The 16938-nt window shown below is 44.1% G+C and overlaps 1 protein-coding gene and 1 long non-coding RNA gene across 9 annotated transcripts in view; one reads left to right on the plus strand and one right to left on the minus strand.

Moving 5' to 3' along the window:
• LOC128323599 (uncharacterized) overlaps positions 1-16938 on the plus strand; it is a 92239-nt gene that overhangs the window by 74703 nt on the left and 598 nt on the right. For both annotated transcript variants that reach the window (XR_008306370.1, XR_008306371.1), the window contains 2 exons: positions 5974-6089; positions 11782-15624. This is a non-coding gene — a long non-coding RNA (uncharacterized LOC128323599). The remainder of the gene's footprint in view (positions 1-5973; positions 6090-11781; positions 15625-16938) is intronic.
• The window catches only part of CACNA1E (calcium voltage-gated channel subunit alpha1 E), a 673520-nt gene continuing 662983 nt past the window's right edge, over positions 6402-16938 (minus strand). For all 7 annotated transcript variants that reach the window (XM_053247018.1, XM_053247016.1, XM_053247015.1 and 4 more), the window contains one exon: positions 6402-15977. In XM_053247018.1, the coding sequence (XP_053102993.1) occupies positions 15435-15977 (543 nt within the window). In that variant the 3' untranslated portion in view covers positions 6402-15434. The remainder of the gene's footprint in view (positions 15978-16938) is intronic.

Below are 16938 nucleotides of genomic sequence, written 5' to 3' on the forward strand. Positions count from 1 at the left end.
GGTCCGATATTGTTATATTCTTCAATCTTTGTCTTCTTGGTTCCATGTAATTTTCTAACTTTCTGAGATTGTGGATTTCGGGTTTTCATGAGCTGTACGCCATGATCATCACAATGATAACAAATTAAGGCTTGACTTATCTCGCTTTGCATGTAATGCGTCTGTCTCATATATCAGTTTCACCTTTTAATTTGCATTACTGAAATTAATGGACTTTTGCACGATATTCTAATTTTCTGAGTTTCACCTATACATATCAACATCTTAGCTTTGGTTCCAGCCATTTAAGTATAATTGTTCTCTTTTTGCGTGAGAGTCTCTGTTCTTGCATTTAATGCAGGGAACCATTATATTATATTCCTTTGTGTTAGTTTAGCGAAGGCAAGTCTGAAGTTATATGGTGTGTCTGCCAAATTTGAGCTCCTTAGAAGGCATGTCTGCAAATTAACAGTTTCATGCCTCTTAGACTATCATTGATGGTGTCCAAAAAGGAAACCTGGGAATTATCGTCAACTTCTGTTAACTTCTAACAATGAATTCTGAACTTTCTTTTCAAGACTACAGTTTTCAGGATCTTCCTGCCAATTACCCTAATCTGAACTCATTTTCAAAACTTGTTAACGCTTGTGTTGTTCTTAAGAAGAATACAGGAGGCTTTTGTCTACTGAAACCAAACAATTCACTTTTAGCAATGCAAGAAGAAACTCCATTTTGAGAACCATCAGCTTTCCTTTCTGCTGCTTTCTGCTAGAGCTAGATTCCTTTTGTATAAATAAAGTTGAATTTGAGTCACACACAACTTGAACTGTTGATACAAACTGAAACCAGTTACTGATTTTCTATAGGCACCCAGATGTGAAAGAAGCACACAGGAGGGGGAAGCACCACACTAACAAGTAGGATTGCCCACTTTGTTAATCAGGGTCCACCCTGGTTGCATTTGAAGGGAAGACTACATGTGTGGGCACTGTAAGATATTCCCCTTAGGGGATGAGGCCACTCTGGGAAGAGCACCTGCATGCTTGCATGCAGAAGCTCCCCAGTTCCTTCCCTGGCATCTCTAAGATAGGGCTGAGACAGACTCCTGCCTGCAACACTGGAGATGCCGCTACCAGTCTCTTGGCCCAGAGACAAGATTTTAAAATGGCCCCCCCGCTCACTGAAGCTCAGCTCATGAAGTAAAGAAATCTTAAATGAGGCTGAATAGTGGTAACAAAAAGCATAGTAAATATAAGTTATATTTATATATACACACACACACACACACACACACACACACACACACACACACATATACACCTATGTGCCACAATAAAACATCATCCTAATTTTTTTTTAAGGTTTTGTTAATTTTGGATGATGCAAGTCATTTAATGGTACTAGAGAAAGACATGCTGTTCTGGTAGCTCCAGGTCTTAACACTCACATCAATTTCGGAGGATGAATACAACTGAAGGAAGCCCGGGTGGGTGCACGGCTGGGGGAGTCGGGCAGGTGCGCAGCTGGGGGAGTCAGTCATGTGACTTGCCTCTGGGGACCCCCCCCAAGGCAGTGTGCCCCCAGACAACTGTCTCCCTTTGCCCCATTATAGTTACGCCCCTGTGATTATTCTTGTAGAGACTTCACAGTTAGTCTAAAGAACTACAGTCTCATATTGAGAATAAAACATATCTGGTCAAGAATAATGTAGATAGTGCAGAATTCAAGACCAAATTTGCTCAAATACAAAAGGATTTGAGTACATTTTCAGGAAAAAAAGAATTCAAGTTGAAAAACATTTTAAAGGATAAAGCGGACTATGAAAATAATAGGATATATCCTTGGCTTTACAGACAAACTAGACAGTACAAAAAACAAGTTTCATTTGTAGAATCTGAAGAAACATCTGATTTAGATAATAAGAACAGCCCTGCTGGATCAGGCCCAAGGCCCAGCCAGTCCAGCATCCTGCTTCACACAGCGGCCCACCACATGCCTCTGGGAAGCCCACAGGCAAGAGCTGAGGCATGCCCTCTCTCCCCTGCAACTGCTACTCCCCTGCAACTGGTATTTAGAGCCATCTTGCCTCTGAGGCTGGAGGTGGCCTATAGCCTTCAGACTTGCAGCCATTGATATGAAGCTACATCCTCTACACAAAACAAACAGAACTAGTGGGCCCGGGCACAGAGCATCTGTGCCTCTAGTGCGGCCGGGCCCACCACCGCCTGCGCTGCGGCCGGGCCCGCCGCCTTACCTCCGCGGCCGGGCCCGCCGCCTTACCTCCGCGGCCGCCGGGCCCGAGGGTGCCGCCGCCGCGCTGGAGAGTGCTGCTGCCGCCGCCGGGCCCATCGCCGTGGCCGGGCCCAAGAGTGCCGCCGCCGCCGGGCCCAGCCAGGCCCGCCGCCTCGACTCCGCGGCCGGGCCCGCCTGGCTCCCCAGCCATGGCCGCCGCCGTTCTCCTGGGTGCGCCAGGACCAATCAGGCGCCCCCACAGCCCAGCCAATCAGCTGGGCTGCCGGGACGCATTTCTCCTGGGCACACCCAGGAGAAATATATATATAGATGGTTTCCCCATGTTCTTGGTCATCTTCTTTTTTAGAGTCAACATGGGAGGCATGACCCCAAAGAGGCCAGAAATGACCCCCCCCTCCGGACAATTACTGTCTTTGAACCAGGAACAAAAGGAGACTTTAATTTATAATTTATCAGATATCACTCTTTCTGAAGGACAATGTACAGTCTTAGAAAAAGGTTTATCTTTTGTAGCCATTCTAGATATGACCCCTTACAGATGTGGTTTTATTTACATAGGTTTGTATGAGTTTTATATCTCAGGGATTTTTTTAAAGATCAAACTGTAAGTAATAATACTTCTTATACTCCCTTTAAGCCTGTTTCTACATTTACTCCTGTTAGTGTTTTATGCCCGGCAGTACTTATGTATTAAAAAATGGTGCTGAAAGAATTAAACCACTTAGTACAAAGTTATATCTTTCCTTGGTCGAATATTACCCTAGAAGAAAAATCCGCTTTAGAACAGTTGTCTAATAATCAACCTGTAATTATTAAACCAGCTGATAAGGGTGGAACCATAGTAATTCGAAATAGAAAAGATTATGAACAGGAAGTTTACCATCAATTAAGTAACTCTACCTTTTATTCTTCATGTCCTAAGGATCCCACTTCAGATATCAGTACTTCCATACGTCTCTCTCTGGAAGAGGGATTATATTTAGGGTATATCACTCAAGCTGAATATGGTTTTTTGTTGAATAGTGAATTCCGAGGACCTGTTATTTATGTTCTTCCCAAGATTCACAAAAATATACAAAATCCCCCAGGCTTCTCTTCCCCCAGGAAGAATCATCTCTGGTTGTAATTCTGTTTTAGAATCTTAATCTAAGTATGTGGATTACTTTTTTAAGCCTTTTGTTACAGATTTGTGATTGTATATTCGAGACTCTATGAACTTTACGAATAAATTTGGACACATAGATAACATTCCTGATGAAGCCATTATGGCCACTATGGATGTTTCCTCTTTATAAACCAGCATTCCATTAGATGCGGCCATGCAAATTATAGATAATACTCTAAATCTTATAAATGAATGTAGGTCACCTACTCATTTCATTTTGGAATTGGCTGGAATTTTCTTGTTTATGAACTATGTTCTCTTCAACAACTTTTGGGGGGGGGGGCAGATAAAAGGCATTGTCACAGATTCTACCCAGAGGTAGGCAATTTATTTATGAGTCCAAGTATATTTATATCAACAATCTTTTCTCTGATCTTATTTTATTCTGGTGCCACTTCATTTGCAAAGGCAACTTGCAACAACTTCATGAATTTCTTTCATGGATCAATCATAGATATATCAGTATCTAGTTTGTTTTACAGGCCAATTTTTTCCAAGTTCATTTTTTAGATGTTCTGGTCAGAAGATCTGGTCCACAGATACACACCTCTCTGTATAAAAACCCCACAGATTGCAATACTGTGCTCAGATTTGATAGTTATCACCCCAGACATGTCCGATATAATTTACCACGTGGTTTATTTTTAAGAGTCAAATGGAATTGCTCTTTAGAATGTGGTTTTCTTGCAGAATCAGACAAGTTACGGAGAGACCTCATGTGTAGAGGTTAACTCCTATTGGTTATACAAGCCGGAGTTAGAGCTGCTCATCAAAATGAGAGACACTAATGCATCATTCTGATAATTCTGCAATTCTGATAATTGCAGTAAAGTAGTATGTACTCTTCCATTTAACCATATAGCCAACAGGCTTACTAAAGGCAATTTTAAAATATTGGTTTTTGGTCTCAGATATTTCTGGCTGTCAGTCTAGACCTATCATTTCCTTTAGTTGTACAAGGAACATTTCTAATTGGCTTGTCTGAAGTGATACTTCCCTTCCCATAAAACAGTCCTTTCCTATATTTGGATGATCTAGTCTTCCCCAAGGACATTTCCCTTGTAGAAATTGTATATATTGCCTCTACATTTCTAAAATGAATTTACCATTCCTGTTGACCAAAAGACATACACTTTATATCATTTTACCACATGTAATTCTGCCTCTCTAATTTATGTTGTGCAATATTCCTGTCATTTACTGTACATGGGCAAAACTACTAGAACTCTAAAAAAAGAGGATTGGCAAACATTTACACAACATCAAACATCAAAATACCAAAGCACCATTGGTCAAACATTGGTTACAACAGAGACATACTTTATCAGATTTTTCAATCTGGGCTTGACAACATATACCCTCATGCTCTGATAAGATCTTGCTGTTAAAAGAGGCAAGATGGATCCTTAAATTGAACTGCTTAGCCCCTAGGGGCCTCAATGAGGATCTTGGATTTTACAGCGCTAATATAATTTCTGAATGGTCAGCAAAGTATTGTTGTTGTGCTCACATTTTTACTTGGTTTTTCCATGGATAGTTCATTCTTAATAATAAAGTGTTTGTACCTTGTACACCTGCATTGTAAAGGTTAAGTTAGTTTCATTGTGTTTCACTCATGGTTTGCTGTTAAACTAATTTAGTCCATGCACCTGCAGTCTCCTTACCTCTGTGTATCATGAGAATTAAAAATAAATAAAATTGCTATGAAATCAGACCAAAGGGAGGAGTAAATAACTCTTTCTTTTATCAAATGGGTCAATGGCAGAGAAAGGTGAAGGATATATTCTTGTGTCTAGTGGAGGTGGGTGCAAAAAAGTGTATGTGGGGGGGGGAGCCACAGGTGTGGTGCTTGATGCTTTCATTCTGCCCCACCCTTGTCCTACCCTGAGCCCAGCAAGCTGGTGTTTGCCCAGTTGGGGGTTGAACTGCTTGTGTCCTTGGTCCTGTGTATGAACTAGTAATGATGGTCCTGAACACACAAAGTGAATTGTAAGGCAGCGAAACTACCATCCTAAGCTCTTTTTCAGGACATGATGCTCCTTAGCATGCTCGAGAACTTCATTTCCAGTGAGGGAGATGCTGTTCCAATTCAGAAAGGGTTCCTAAACTCCTTTAATTGAATATCTTTTCAGCTCTGTCTCTGTTTCAGGAGAGAAGGAAGGAGTGTCAGGCAGCACACACACCCCTCCCTCCTCCTCTCCTCATGACTGGCTGATACATTTCCCTCATTGTTAAGTCAGGCTGAGGGAGGAGTGGGCTGAGCCTGAGCACTCCTGAGTTAATCAGGAGGAGAAAAGGATGCTGCCTGACACTCCTCTCCCCACCTGGAGAGGACTCATCCTGCGTGAGGCAGAGACAAGTCCTCCAATCAAGAGCCAACAGCATGTCAGTGAGTTGGGGAGATGCAAGAGGGAGATCAAGCAATTGTCCAGCCAGCAGTCCCCCCAATCCCTCAGAGACTCGGGGACAATTGTCCCACCTTGTTCAGTTTTAGCTAGGTCCCTGAGTATACTGAAACTGCCATCTTTCCTTTAACTCCTGTGCAAGACTAACTCAAATTTCCCTTCCATTTTAAGTGCCTCCTAGAAGATTTTCTCTTTTTTCCTGCCTGGCACTGAAGTGATATGCCATTGCTGTATCCCCTGCATTGCAAGGGAGATTGCACCATATTAATAGAAGATGTATTGTTCTAGTAAGTCTATCACAATGCCAGGTGATTTAGTACTTTACATGAAATATACTGTTGCCCACTGGGATTTCGTTTCTTATGAGAAATGTGAGCATAGTAAGTGCTCTACTTATTAAGCTTCCAAAATATGAATGCATGAAAATGGATAGAAAGCCTAGTTTGCAAGGCTTACAGAGTTGATGATGTGAAATGCTAGGAAAACTTGCAATGTAGTGTCAAGTACATGCAGAAGTATTGTTTTAAACAAGTCTTTTACAAGACTGTATACAAGCAAATATAAACTGAAAGAGAACAGAAAATAGCTCTTGGTGGAAGTAATTCTTTACAACAAGGTTTTATTTTATTTTTTCTTTGACAAAAAAACATTAAAGTTTTACAATTTTTGTAATTTTTTTGTGTGATTTTATTTTGGATCCAAACAAGCATTTATGTTACAATATATCCACCTCATCAACATGCAGCGCTGGACGCATTATCTGGCTTTGGACGAGGTGCCTGGATGCCACTCCAGGGAGCTGTGACCCTGCTGCTTCTATGAAGCACATCAGCTGGCCAGGAGCTCAGGCTTCAGTGCTAGGGAAACCACAAGGTGAGGGCTGTATGGCGGTACCCAGCTTAATGCGCGTCAGCACAGCATCACCAAAGTAGGTTGCAGCCTCCCCTTTTTGTTCCCTGGTCTTCCTGTAAAATTGAGATGAAATGGCTTCGGACACTTCAGAGAGGCTTGGTACAGCGACCTGCCTCAGGCTACCAAATCATTTGCTAGCCACAAACATTAATGGGTGCGATCTCAGTTGACCTCTGTGTTAAGTTTGTACTGAACCAAGGTCAAGTTTATCTCGGTTCTCACAAGATGCAATTCTCCCCCAGCTCCATTTCATCCCCATTTCATATCTATCTTTATGTGGCAACATTTCCCAGACCTGCCCTGTTGTAATTCACCCTCTCGCTTGGTAGTATGCTATTATTCGTTCCTCCATTTTGCAGCTGCTTTGGTGACGAGTGGCTTAAGAGTCAGAGCAATTGGCAACCCCCGCCTCCTTTTTGAAGTGCTTTGCAGCACAGCTCTTCCTCCAGCTTGGCAGACTGACAGCTTAGCAGCAAATAGTCTGGTCACATGGAAGCCTTCTTTAGGCTAGGAAATATAATTTAAGTAGAAAGAAAACTAATCCCAATTCCTTAATAAAATGGGATGCTGTCAAACTGAAGCCTCACCACCACCTTTCCCTGCCTCTTCATTAGCTTTCTACTTTGGAGTTTTGCAGGCATGGCCTAAGATACATGCACAGTTTTGATTTGTGTTCCTCATATATTTGAACCCCCTTGCATTCATTAGATACTGCCAAAGCTGTCTGGCCCCAAACCAGTTCCAGTTACACCCTGGTGTGTGGAATGTGACTAGTAGCCCCTGTGGGGACCCCCCCACACACACTCCCATGAGTACTTTCTGCATCAGAGGTACTCGTCCTGATTGGGCCCATTGTGATGCGCTTCCTCTTGTTGGGATCAGGATGCAAGTATAAGCAATAAAAGCAAATCCTTGGGAACAGAATGCAAAAAGATTCATGTTGTCACAGAGAAGCAAGATCTCCAACCCTGCAATTTAGTTTAACTTTATACAAGTAGCTTCCTCATGTTAATGACTCACTAATATATAGAAAACCATCTTGATCAGCAAAACTATTTTTCTTCTGTGTGGTGTGCCAATTGCTGGCACAAGGAAGGTTTAACAAGGAAGGTTAAAATAAAGTCCAAATAGGAAAGACTTGTGTGAACATCCATAGCCTATATTTTATTTATTTGATTTGATTCTAAACTCTCTGTCCAGATTACGAAGCACATTGACCCCAATCTAAGAATATAAATTGCACTTAAGTCCTGCTGAAATACAGTCACCCAACTAAATTAAGACTGCAGTCCTAAACACACTTTCTGGGAAGTAAGCCCTATTGAACTAGGTGAACTCAACTTCTTTCTGAATAAAAGTGCATAGGATTGCGCTGCTGTTGCACTCAGCAGGATTTAGGCATGACTAACCTTTAAAAAAAATTGGGACCATTTTGTTTGATTGAGATTGGATATAAAGACCACCCACCACCACCACCTTTTCCTCCTCCTGCTTTTATGATAGGCTTTGTCCTTCCCACTCTGTTTCCTGCCTTCCTCATAACTAATTCATAAATGATAGAGATCCCAAAGATCCTCGTCCCAAGAATGAGGCTTTAATGGTATGGACTGGGGTGCAGGTGGGAGAAGCCAATGAAAGCATGAGCATTCTCAGGTTGGCTTGCCCAAAGGGTGATGCTTCAGTATCCCAAACTATGTATTTAGTCTGAGGCTGCAACACATGGGGGTGCTGCATTCAGCTCAGATGCACACATCTCTTCTAACTGGGCATCAGTCCTTCTGTTAGTAAAGTGGGCACCCAATGTGGGAATGCATTTGTTGAGAGAGGGCAGATGTTCCCACATCTGTAGGGGAACCAGAAAATGAGTCTCAGCACCTGATATCCCACAGTGCACTGTATAACAAGTGTGGCAACCTTGCAACAATTGCCGTGCATTGAGGAATCCTGCCATGAGTCAGGTGTTCTAGGTGCCCAGCTTGCTGTCGGCTGTGTGCAGCCCAAGCATTCACATGGCCCTGTACCTGGATAAAGTGACACACTCGTGCCCTTCTACCCAGGTAAATGGTTGGGTAAAATTTCCGGGCTATGAAGGGGGTCAGCCCCAGGATCAGCCTTGATCCCGGCGCTTCACACAAGCAGGCCTACCCAGGTAGGGCTGCTTGTGTGAACAACCTCAATATATCCCAGCTCTAATATAGCTAAATAGAAGCTCTTTGGTCCAATGGTGCTCCACTTATTTAAAGGCCCCAAACAATCCATCTGTGTTCTTGGGGTTAAAGGGCTGCAGCACATGTCCTCTTCTGAGGGTGGTTGCTGAGAGCCAACGTTAAGCTTTCATAGAAGAGATTACTAGATTGTGGGCTAAAGTGACATTAAGCTTGAAATATAGAGGTTCCCCCCACCCATACATGGTAGAAACATTTCAAAATTCTAATAGAAATTTCATAGCACACTCACTGGTCTCTGTAATCAGAAAGGCATCAACAAGACAACTTTAAAATCAATATGAAACAAGTTGCTGCTCTGCAATGTCCTCCTCCCCAACCCCTATAAAAACAAACAAACAAAACCCCTTTTCATGTTGCTCACCCCCATTATATATTTACAAAAAGCATGGCTTATGATAAGAAATCTTTTTTTTTTTTTTGCATTTAGAAGCTCAAGATGCCAACCTTTTTATTTACAACATATGATGGGGGGGACGGGGACGGGACGGGACTCAGCTCTGCCATATCTCCACAAACCAAACTTCTTTTTCAAGTTTGCATCATGGAGGGGTACATCTTTGCAAACAATATTCTGATTGGATTATAGTTAGCATCTCATGGGGAACTGGATAACTTTGCATAGCCAGATCACTGAGAGGTGTAACCATGTTAGGAGCAAACACAGAAATGCTTCACTCTTCCTGCACTGGCCAATACCCCCCTGCAATCCCCTCTTAGCTGCTGTTGTCTCTCCCCTCCTGCATTGGCTCTGAGACCAAATATAAACCTAACTGTCGCGGGAAGGCCTGGCGGAAAAGGGCTATAGTTAAGCACTCTCTCTTAGCAATAGCAATAGCACTTACGTTTATATACCGCTCTATAGCCAGAGCTCTCTAAGCGGTTTACAATGATTAGCATATTGCCCCCAACATTCTGGGTACTCATTTTACCGACCTCGGAAGGATGGAAGGCTGAGTCAACCTTGAGCCCCTGGTCAGGATCAAACTTGTAACCTTCTGGTTACAGGGCGGCAGTTTTACCACTGCGCCACCAGGGGCTCTTACCTACAGACTCTCCTCCGGAAAGGCACTCCCCGCGTCCCTGCATTACTATTGGTTGGAGATGTGTTTGCCAAGGTAAGGTGTAGCTCCACCTTGAGAATCATCCTCACTGGGCTTCATTCCAGCCACCATTCTCTTTGAACCTAATTTTAACTATGAATAATTCATCTGGTATAAAATTATCCAATGGTAAATGACTAATTTTCTTTAAATAAATGATACATTGGACTAGCTGACTTTAATGGCAATATTATTTCACACTTTAATATTAAAATATAAGTAGTCATTACTGTGCTTTAGGAACAGCCAACAAGAAACAACTCCCATGATCCCATATCATTCTAGTAACACATGCACACCCTCCAGGAACACATTATTATAAAGCCTGAAACTCTTTTAATTGCTTCCTTAAGCCCCTATGCTAACTCCAAATCTCTGCTTGATATTAGACGTAACTAAATTGGATTTCCTATCCAATTACCACAGGGAGAGAAGAAACTAAGAGTTGGGACACTTGCAACTGAAGCAGGAGATCTGTACATAAAAATGCATAAAAAGCTGGAACAGACAATAGTTATTTCAAAGAGTTTAAGGTAGAATGAGAGAGGCATTACTGCCCACGGGGTGCACATTTATATCACTGCTTCTGGTCAAATAGGCTTTGCAGGTTTTTGTCGTTCTTTTTAAAACCTGCACAACTTGTTTGATCCAAAACAACAGTGGAACAAAATTAATTAATGTGTATGCCATGGGTAACATTGGCCCCAGTTATACCACTTTAAATGTACTTCCTGAGGCAAAGGCAGGCAAAATATAAACTGAGTTTTGAAAAGAAGTGCTAGCTGGGATGGGAAGTGATGAGGTAGAGACCCTCAAAGGATTGCAAAGAGGTTTCAAGAGCCTTCGATGGTAATCAGGTTAACTCTCTGTATAGGCTCTGTATAACTATTTTCGCTGTCCTGAGAGTATGAAACAAAGAGCATTAAACAAACTACATACACTGAAAGTGCCTTTGAACCTCTTGAGTGCTATTTGTGTGCTCAGGAGATGGCTCTTATCAATAGCAGGAAAGAGAGCCCTTTTAAAGCTAAATGCACATTTTGGTCAATGGAGGTTCCACATTCAAGTTACAGACACAGAATAAGCAAAAGCAGATTTAATCATCACGTGTGAAGACAACCTAGGGCCAAATCCACACGCAATGACCAAACTGATTCTAAATGAGTTAAACTGCCATTACTTTCTTTCAAGCAAGCTTGAAAGAACTTTGGGTTTTGTGAGACTGTTGAGAATCAAGGTTTCCAAACCATGAAACCTACTCATATTTGCGGTGTTTGCACTGAAATGCTTTAAGGGAATGGGTGAGAGAATTTGAACAGATGGGGAAAAGGGATATTATCAATGGATTAAAATGGTATTTTTGCTGGCTCATGCTGGTGGTTACTTCCTCTTGCGTGCAGCATCAAGTCAGAGGAGGAAACTTGCAGAACTTCACAGATCAGCTTCTATGCACAGGAAGAGCTCAGCCTGCTCTTGGAAGTGGATTGTGGAGTTCTCCAGGTTTCTTCACCTGACATGACATTGCTCAGATGAGTAGACTGCTTGTGCGATTAGTTAACTGTGCAACAGAACTGCAGGAATAACATCTCAATTAGTTCTGCTTCAGGTCAGTTTCAAGCATATTTTGCTTTGATTCAACCTTGGATGACAGTATTTCCTGACATGTGTATGATATGCTCCTGTATAATATGCAAATAAGCATACTATCTTGATAATTTTATTCCATCCTATTTCTCCAGCTTGTGTCCCTGCAGAAAGAAAGATCAATATTTTACTGATCACTCCAGAATGGGGACCCAGAAGACTTAAAGGAGCTGCCGGTTTAAACCACTGGTCTATCTAGCCCAGTGGGGCTTACTCTGACCAACAGAAGACGAAGTCCTTTTCAGTTGTGTGGGAGTGGCACCGATGCCAAGGCTGGGGAAAAGCAATGAACTGAAGAGAGGTGATGAAGCAGGAAGTGGATCACCCAGTTGCCACAGCAACAAAAGCATGACCTCACCCATTGCAGGAGATATCAGGGGAATACTGGGCTTGTTGCCAGGTAACAGGGATGTGTTCCCTTGCAATTCCTCATGAGGGACTAGGGAAGGAAATACTGCATGAAGTGGGTTTTGGCTAGGAGGCAGCATTTAAGGGCTAGAGTCAGCTGGTCCAAAGGGGATTCCTCCAGAGCTCGGCTCGGTGCTTGGAAGCTGAGCCAGGGGAGAAGAAAGGAAGGAAAATGGGTGCTACCTAGCCTAAGGCCTTAGCCAGAGCCTTGTACCAAGAACACTGAACTCCCTGCCAAGGCCTTCTTGGCCTCCCCTTTAGAAGCAGAGATGCTTGAGACGGAAAAACCTGCATGCAAAGCAAGCAGTCTTTCCACTGAGGGCCAAATATAATACGTGCATCAATCATTTGGCCTGGCATGTTTGGGTTTGTTTTGTTTTTAACTAAGCAGCAGCTGCATGCGGGCAGGGCATGTAAGACCAGGACCGTGGTGCACAAGATCCTCTCCCTCCACAGTGTGGTCCTGACCAAAATCATGCCCTTCAAGCTGAAGGGAAAGCTTCCACTGGCACCCACAGAAGTTTCCTTCCCAGAGTGAATAAGAGCTTCAGGGGCACGATTTTCATCAGGACCCGATTAAGGTGGGAAAGGGTTAAATACTCCCTTTCTGTGCCGTCCCATTCCGGTTGCATTACCCCGCCCACCACCACCAAATTGCAACTGCTATTTAGCTTTTTTAAAAAGGCAGACATACAAACATTTAGCATGTATTGTGAAGCCTGGGCAGTAATAATCCCATGCAGCCTCCAAAACCTTGGAAATGGATGAATGGTCTCAATTTCACAGTATCTCCTAAACAGGCCTGTTAGTGAGGAGATCACATGAGACCAGGCAGTTGGGTGCTGTGCATAACCAGCTTCCAAGCACTAGCACTGCTGCCCAGTTGCTTCACCACACCAGTTGGTTCATGGTGGCCAGGCCACTGGTGGAGAGCACGTTCTGTGGGTGCTCTGTAAAAGTGCTTCTTTCCTCCCATTCCTCTCTGGAATTGGATAGTGAGTGGCAGAGGCACTCAACCCAAAGGTGAGTGGGGAGCACGGATCCAGAGTGCTATCTGTGCCAGAGGAGGACTGGTTGTACCTGTATCATTCTAGAACTGACCTGGGAAAGGAAGCATAGCACATAATGCGCAGAAGGCATTTATGCTGGACCAATATTGTCAGATCAGTTACACACTGGAAGGTAGTCACAAAACAACTGCAATAATGTTTTTTCAGGAAGCATCACAACTTCTCTAGAAGATCCTGCTCATATCTTTCTGTATGCGCAACCAGCTTTAAATGCTCATAGCACCCAGATTCTCCTGACCCCTCAGCCCCCAGCTTCAGATTGATTCTTAAATTCAAGAATCTTTAGTAGATGCACAATTTCATCCAGTAAATGTATTTAAAGTGGCTTTGGGGTTCAATGCTTTTAAAACGTTATCCTGTTCTGTCATGGTATGTGGCTGTTGGCCTTTTCTTTCACACCTGGTAAATGTGACAATCAGAGACTCCTACCAGCATTTCCTTGGACCTTTTATTTACCCAATGGAGTAAATGTCTCTCTAGCTCTACCTGAGGTTCACTCTCCTCTCTGCACTCTTACTGGAGTTTTATTTTGCTCTCAAAACAAAACCACCCGTGGGAACAAAAGCTTAGCAATCAAAGTGCCATTTGCATCCAGTATTCCAGAAAAGAGTAAGTAAGAATCCCTACTCCCCCACCCTCAGATCAATGACCCACCTGCCTTCTAAGCTGAAGAAAGGAAAGGTCTGCCCAAATGAACGCAATGCTGAGCAGGAAGAGAAGAGAAGAATCCTACACTAAGCACCTTGGTTAACTGAAAGCATTTGCCAACACCTGTTGAATGGAGTTAGCTGATGGCTTTCATTTTCAGGGGCATCTTTAAGAACACACAAGCAGAATCCTGCTGGATAAGATCAAAGGTACACCTAGTCCAGTATCTTGTATACCTCCCAGTGACCAGCCAGATGCTGGCTTATTTTCCAGAGCTGGCTTATTCCAGAGCCATCACAATCTTACAGAACGGGGATGGATGGCGGTGGTACACAAGTTGGACTTGGCCCCGGAAGCAGTTTTATCTGCTTCCCCTCAAATACTTGTCCTACCAAATTTTGATCAAGGTATGGAGCCAAAAAAAAAAGCTCACTTGTAAGGAGACAGAAGCAAGAAGGCTTTGCAGGAAGCCCTTACTGCTAGGCCAACTTTATAATAAAGCTGCTAGAGCCCAATTATGTGTGAGGAGGGACCAGAGACTTCCAGGTCCCAGAGCAGTGTCTGGAAAATTGAGCAACCTTCTAGAATACAAAAGTTGTCCATCCCTGACACAGAACACAACTGACATCTCTTAAATTCTACAGTTCCATAGAACTTCCATAGGACAATACACCACAGCCTCCTCCCTCTCTCTGAGGGTAAAATAATATACCGTCCTGGTGCTAGCAATACACCCGTTTATTAGAATAAATCTATACATGTGTGCATGTTTATGCTCACACACACATATCTATATATACGCTCTACACATTCCATTCCCAGAACATAAATAAGCATTTCGGAGAATGGCAAGTTACATACATTTAGCAGCAATGGCCCTGATACCCCTTTACCATCATCCCCATCATCCCAGAGACTTGGGTTCATTCAGACCTCATTTCACCGCATGTGGCCACCACTGCCCAGGGTGTCTCCGCCCTGTCTTCCTCTCAGCACACCTTCTCCTTCAGTTTTGTCATAAGGAAAGCAAACTTAAAAACCCACGTTGTGACCTCCACTCCTGAAGAAGAAGCTCTGGGTCAGGACCTCCATCCTATCCCTCCAACTGGATGAGTCACAGGAGGGATCGCCAAAGAAGGCACACCTCACAGAATTAACCACACACACACACACCCAAACTACCAACTGGGTTTTTTCTCCTCTTTGTTTTTGCCTAGGATCTAGGGACAAAGTGATAAAAACAAAACTCAAGTTCAGGTTGTATCCTGCTATGTTTCTTTTGTGACTTCTGGCTCTCCTTGGGCACACACTCTTGGCTTTGGCCGACTGGGAGGGGAGGAGCCCCCCGTGACTTGAGAGGAGGGCTGCTGTTGCCAGGCTTCACTCCTGCTTCAGAAGCAGGTGCATCTTTGCTGGGTCCAAGGCTGCAGGAGCTAATCAAAGGATTCTGTGCAATTGAGAAAAAGGGGGGCGGAAACAGAATCCGTGGGTTGGACTTCTTTTTTCTTTTCCCTTTTGCACAAAGGCTCGGTTTCTGGCTGCTGCATTTGATTTCTGTCTCGCTTCATTTCCAAATGTGGCAAACAGCATGCGTCAGAGGAGAGGGGGAGGGGAGGCAGCCTCTAGCACTTGTCATCTTCTTCCGTATCACTTAGTACGTCGATGCCAGCCCCACACATCACCCCTTGCGATGCCCCTCCTCTCCTCCTCCTGCGGTAGTGCCCGTTGGGCATCTGCCAGCTGTGCCTCGAACGAGGGCCGACTGCAATCGTGTTGGAGCGGCCAAGGCTGGTGGCCACGGCAGCTTCAAAGGTGAGTGTCTCCTCCTCCCCACAGTCTGAAGCATGGGAGTCATCCTGGAGCATCAGGTAAGGCTCTGAGATGTAGCGCTGTGGGGTGGAGAGAAGAGACTGCTTTCCCTGCGGGGAGCTGGAAGACTCAGTCAAGCAGGCGTTGTTTGTCTCCAGAGCCCCAGAAAGCAGAGGGGAGCCACCCTCACTATCGTCAGGTTGTGGGGAGATGTCGCCACAGTGCTGCATCATAGCCGCATAGGAAATGAGGGGGCGTGGCTTTGGCGGCACTGGAGGGAGCTGGCGCCGGCTTCGTCTTGGCGTGCTGGTGTCAGATATAGATGGGATGGAGCTCTCACTCAAGGAGCCTGTGCCCTGCAAAGAAAGGAGGGAGAAGGTGTGTGTACAGCAAGCCGGAGTGGGGGGCTCGGACATTCAGGCCAGGCACTAGCTTTCTGCTCCCTATGGCACAGGGAGCAGCTGGAGGGAACTGCAGGCAAGTCAAGCCGGGGGACTATAACCACAGCCAAGAATCCTCCTTGTCCAGGAGTCAGGTGACATCAGAGAGCCAATCCCATGCCCCCGCCTATTATAGAGTTCCTAGACCTGTTGCTCTGGTCCACCAGGCTACTAGCCAGCTTGCCAAACTCCTGCTTTTCTTCCACCTCCTTCCGACTCTGATCCAGGCACTTGCCAACTTTGGGTCATGAGTGCTTAGGATGGAGTCTTGGGCCTGACTGCAGCTGAGACCTTCCCCCATCTTATTTTGCTGAAAACAAGCTATCTTATCGAAGTGTTTTATTACAAAGCTAAAGAGCCAATGCAGTCCAGCATATATATATAGAATGCTGAACCTGTGGAGTGTCTGAGTCTCCCTGAATACAGGTATATTTGTCAGTAGGAAAATGCACATACCCATATGTGCAATTTGTACAACATGAATATTGGCTTCTGCTGCAATTCATGCGTATCTAGCATACAGCATATGAAACTTGGCACATTGGAGCTAGAGTGCTGCTGCAATGTTGCAATTCATCTGCAAAGAGCTTCTAGGAACACCATCTTAAGACTGCAACATACTGCAGACCAGGCTTCTACCGTGCCATCTGTCAATATCATCCTCTACATTTTCTTTTTCCTTAACTCTGACCTGGAGGCAAAAGTCTGTGAATCTTAATGACAGCCCTATGATTTTGAGCTGGTCGTAGTGAAGGCATTGTGACATTCTTCTTTGCATGCAATGCAAAACACCTTTCAGGAGTGTGAGTGTTTGCACCTAAGTGTTGGTTCACACATGTGTGATCATGACTGTATCCTCAAGTGATGACCTGCATGT

This window comes from Hemicordylus capensis, chromosome 4, assembly GCF_027244095.1.
Source record: "Hemicordylus capensis ecotype Gifberg chromosome 4, rHemCap1.1.pri, whole genome shotgun sequence".
NCBI lineage: Eukaryota > Metazoa > Chordata > Lepidosauria > Squamata > Cordylidae > Hemicordylus > Hemicordylus capensis.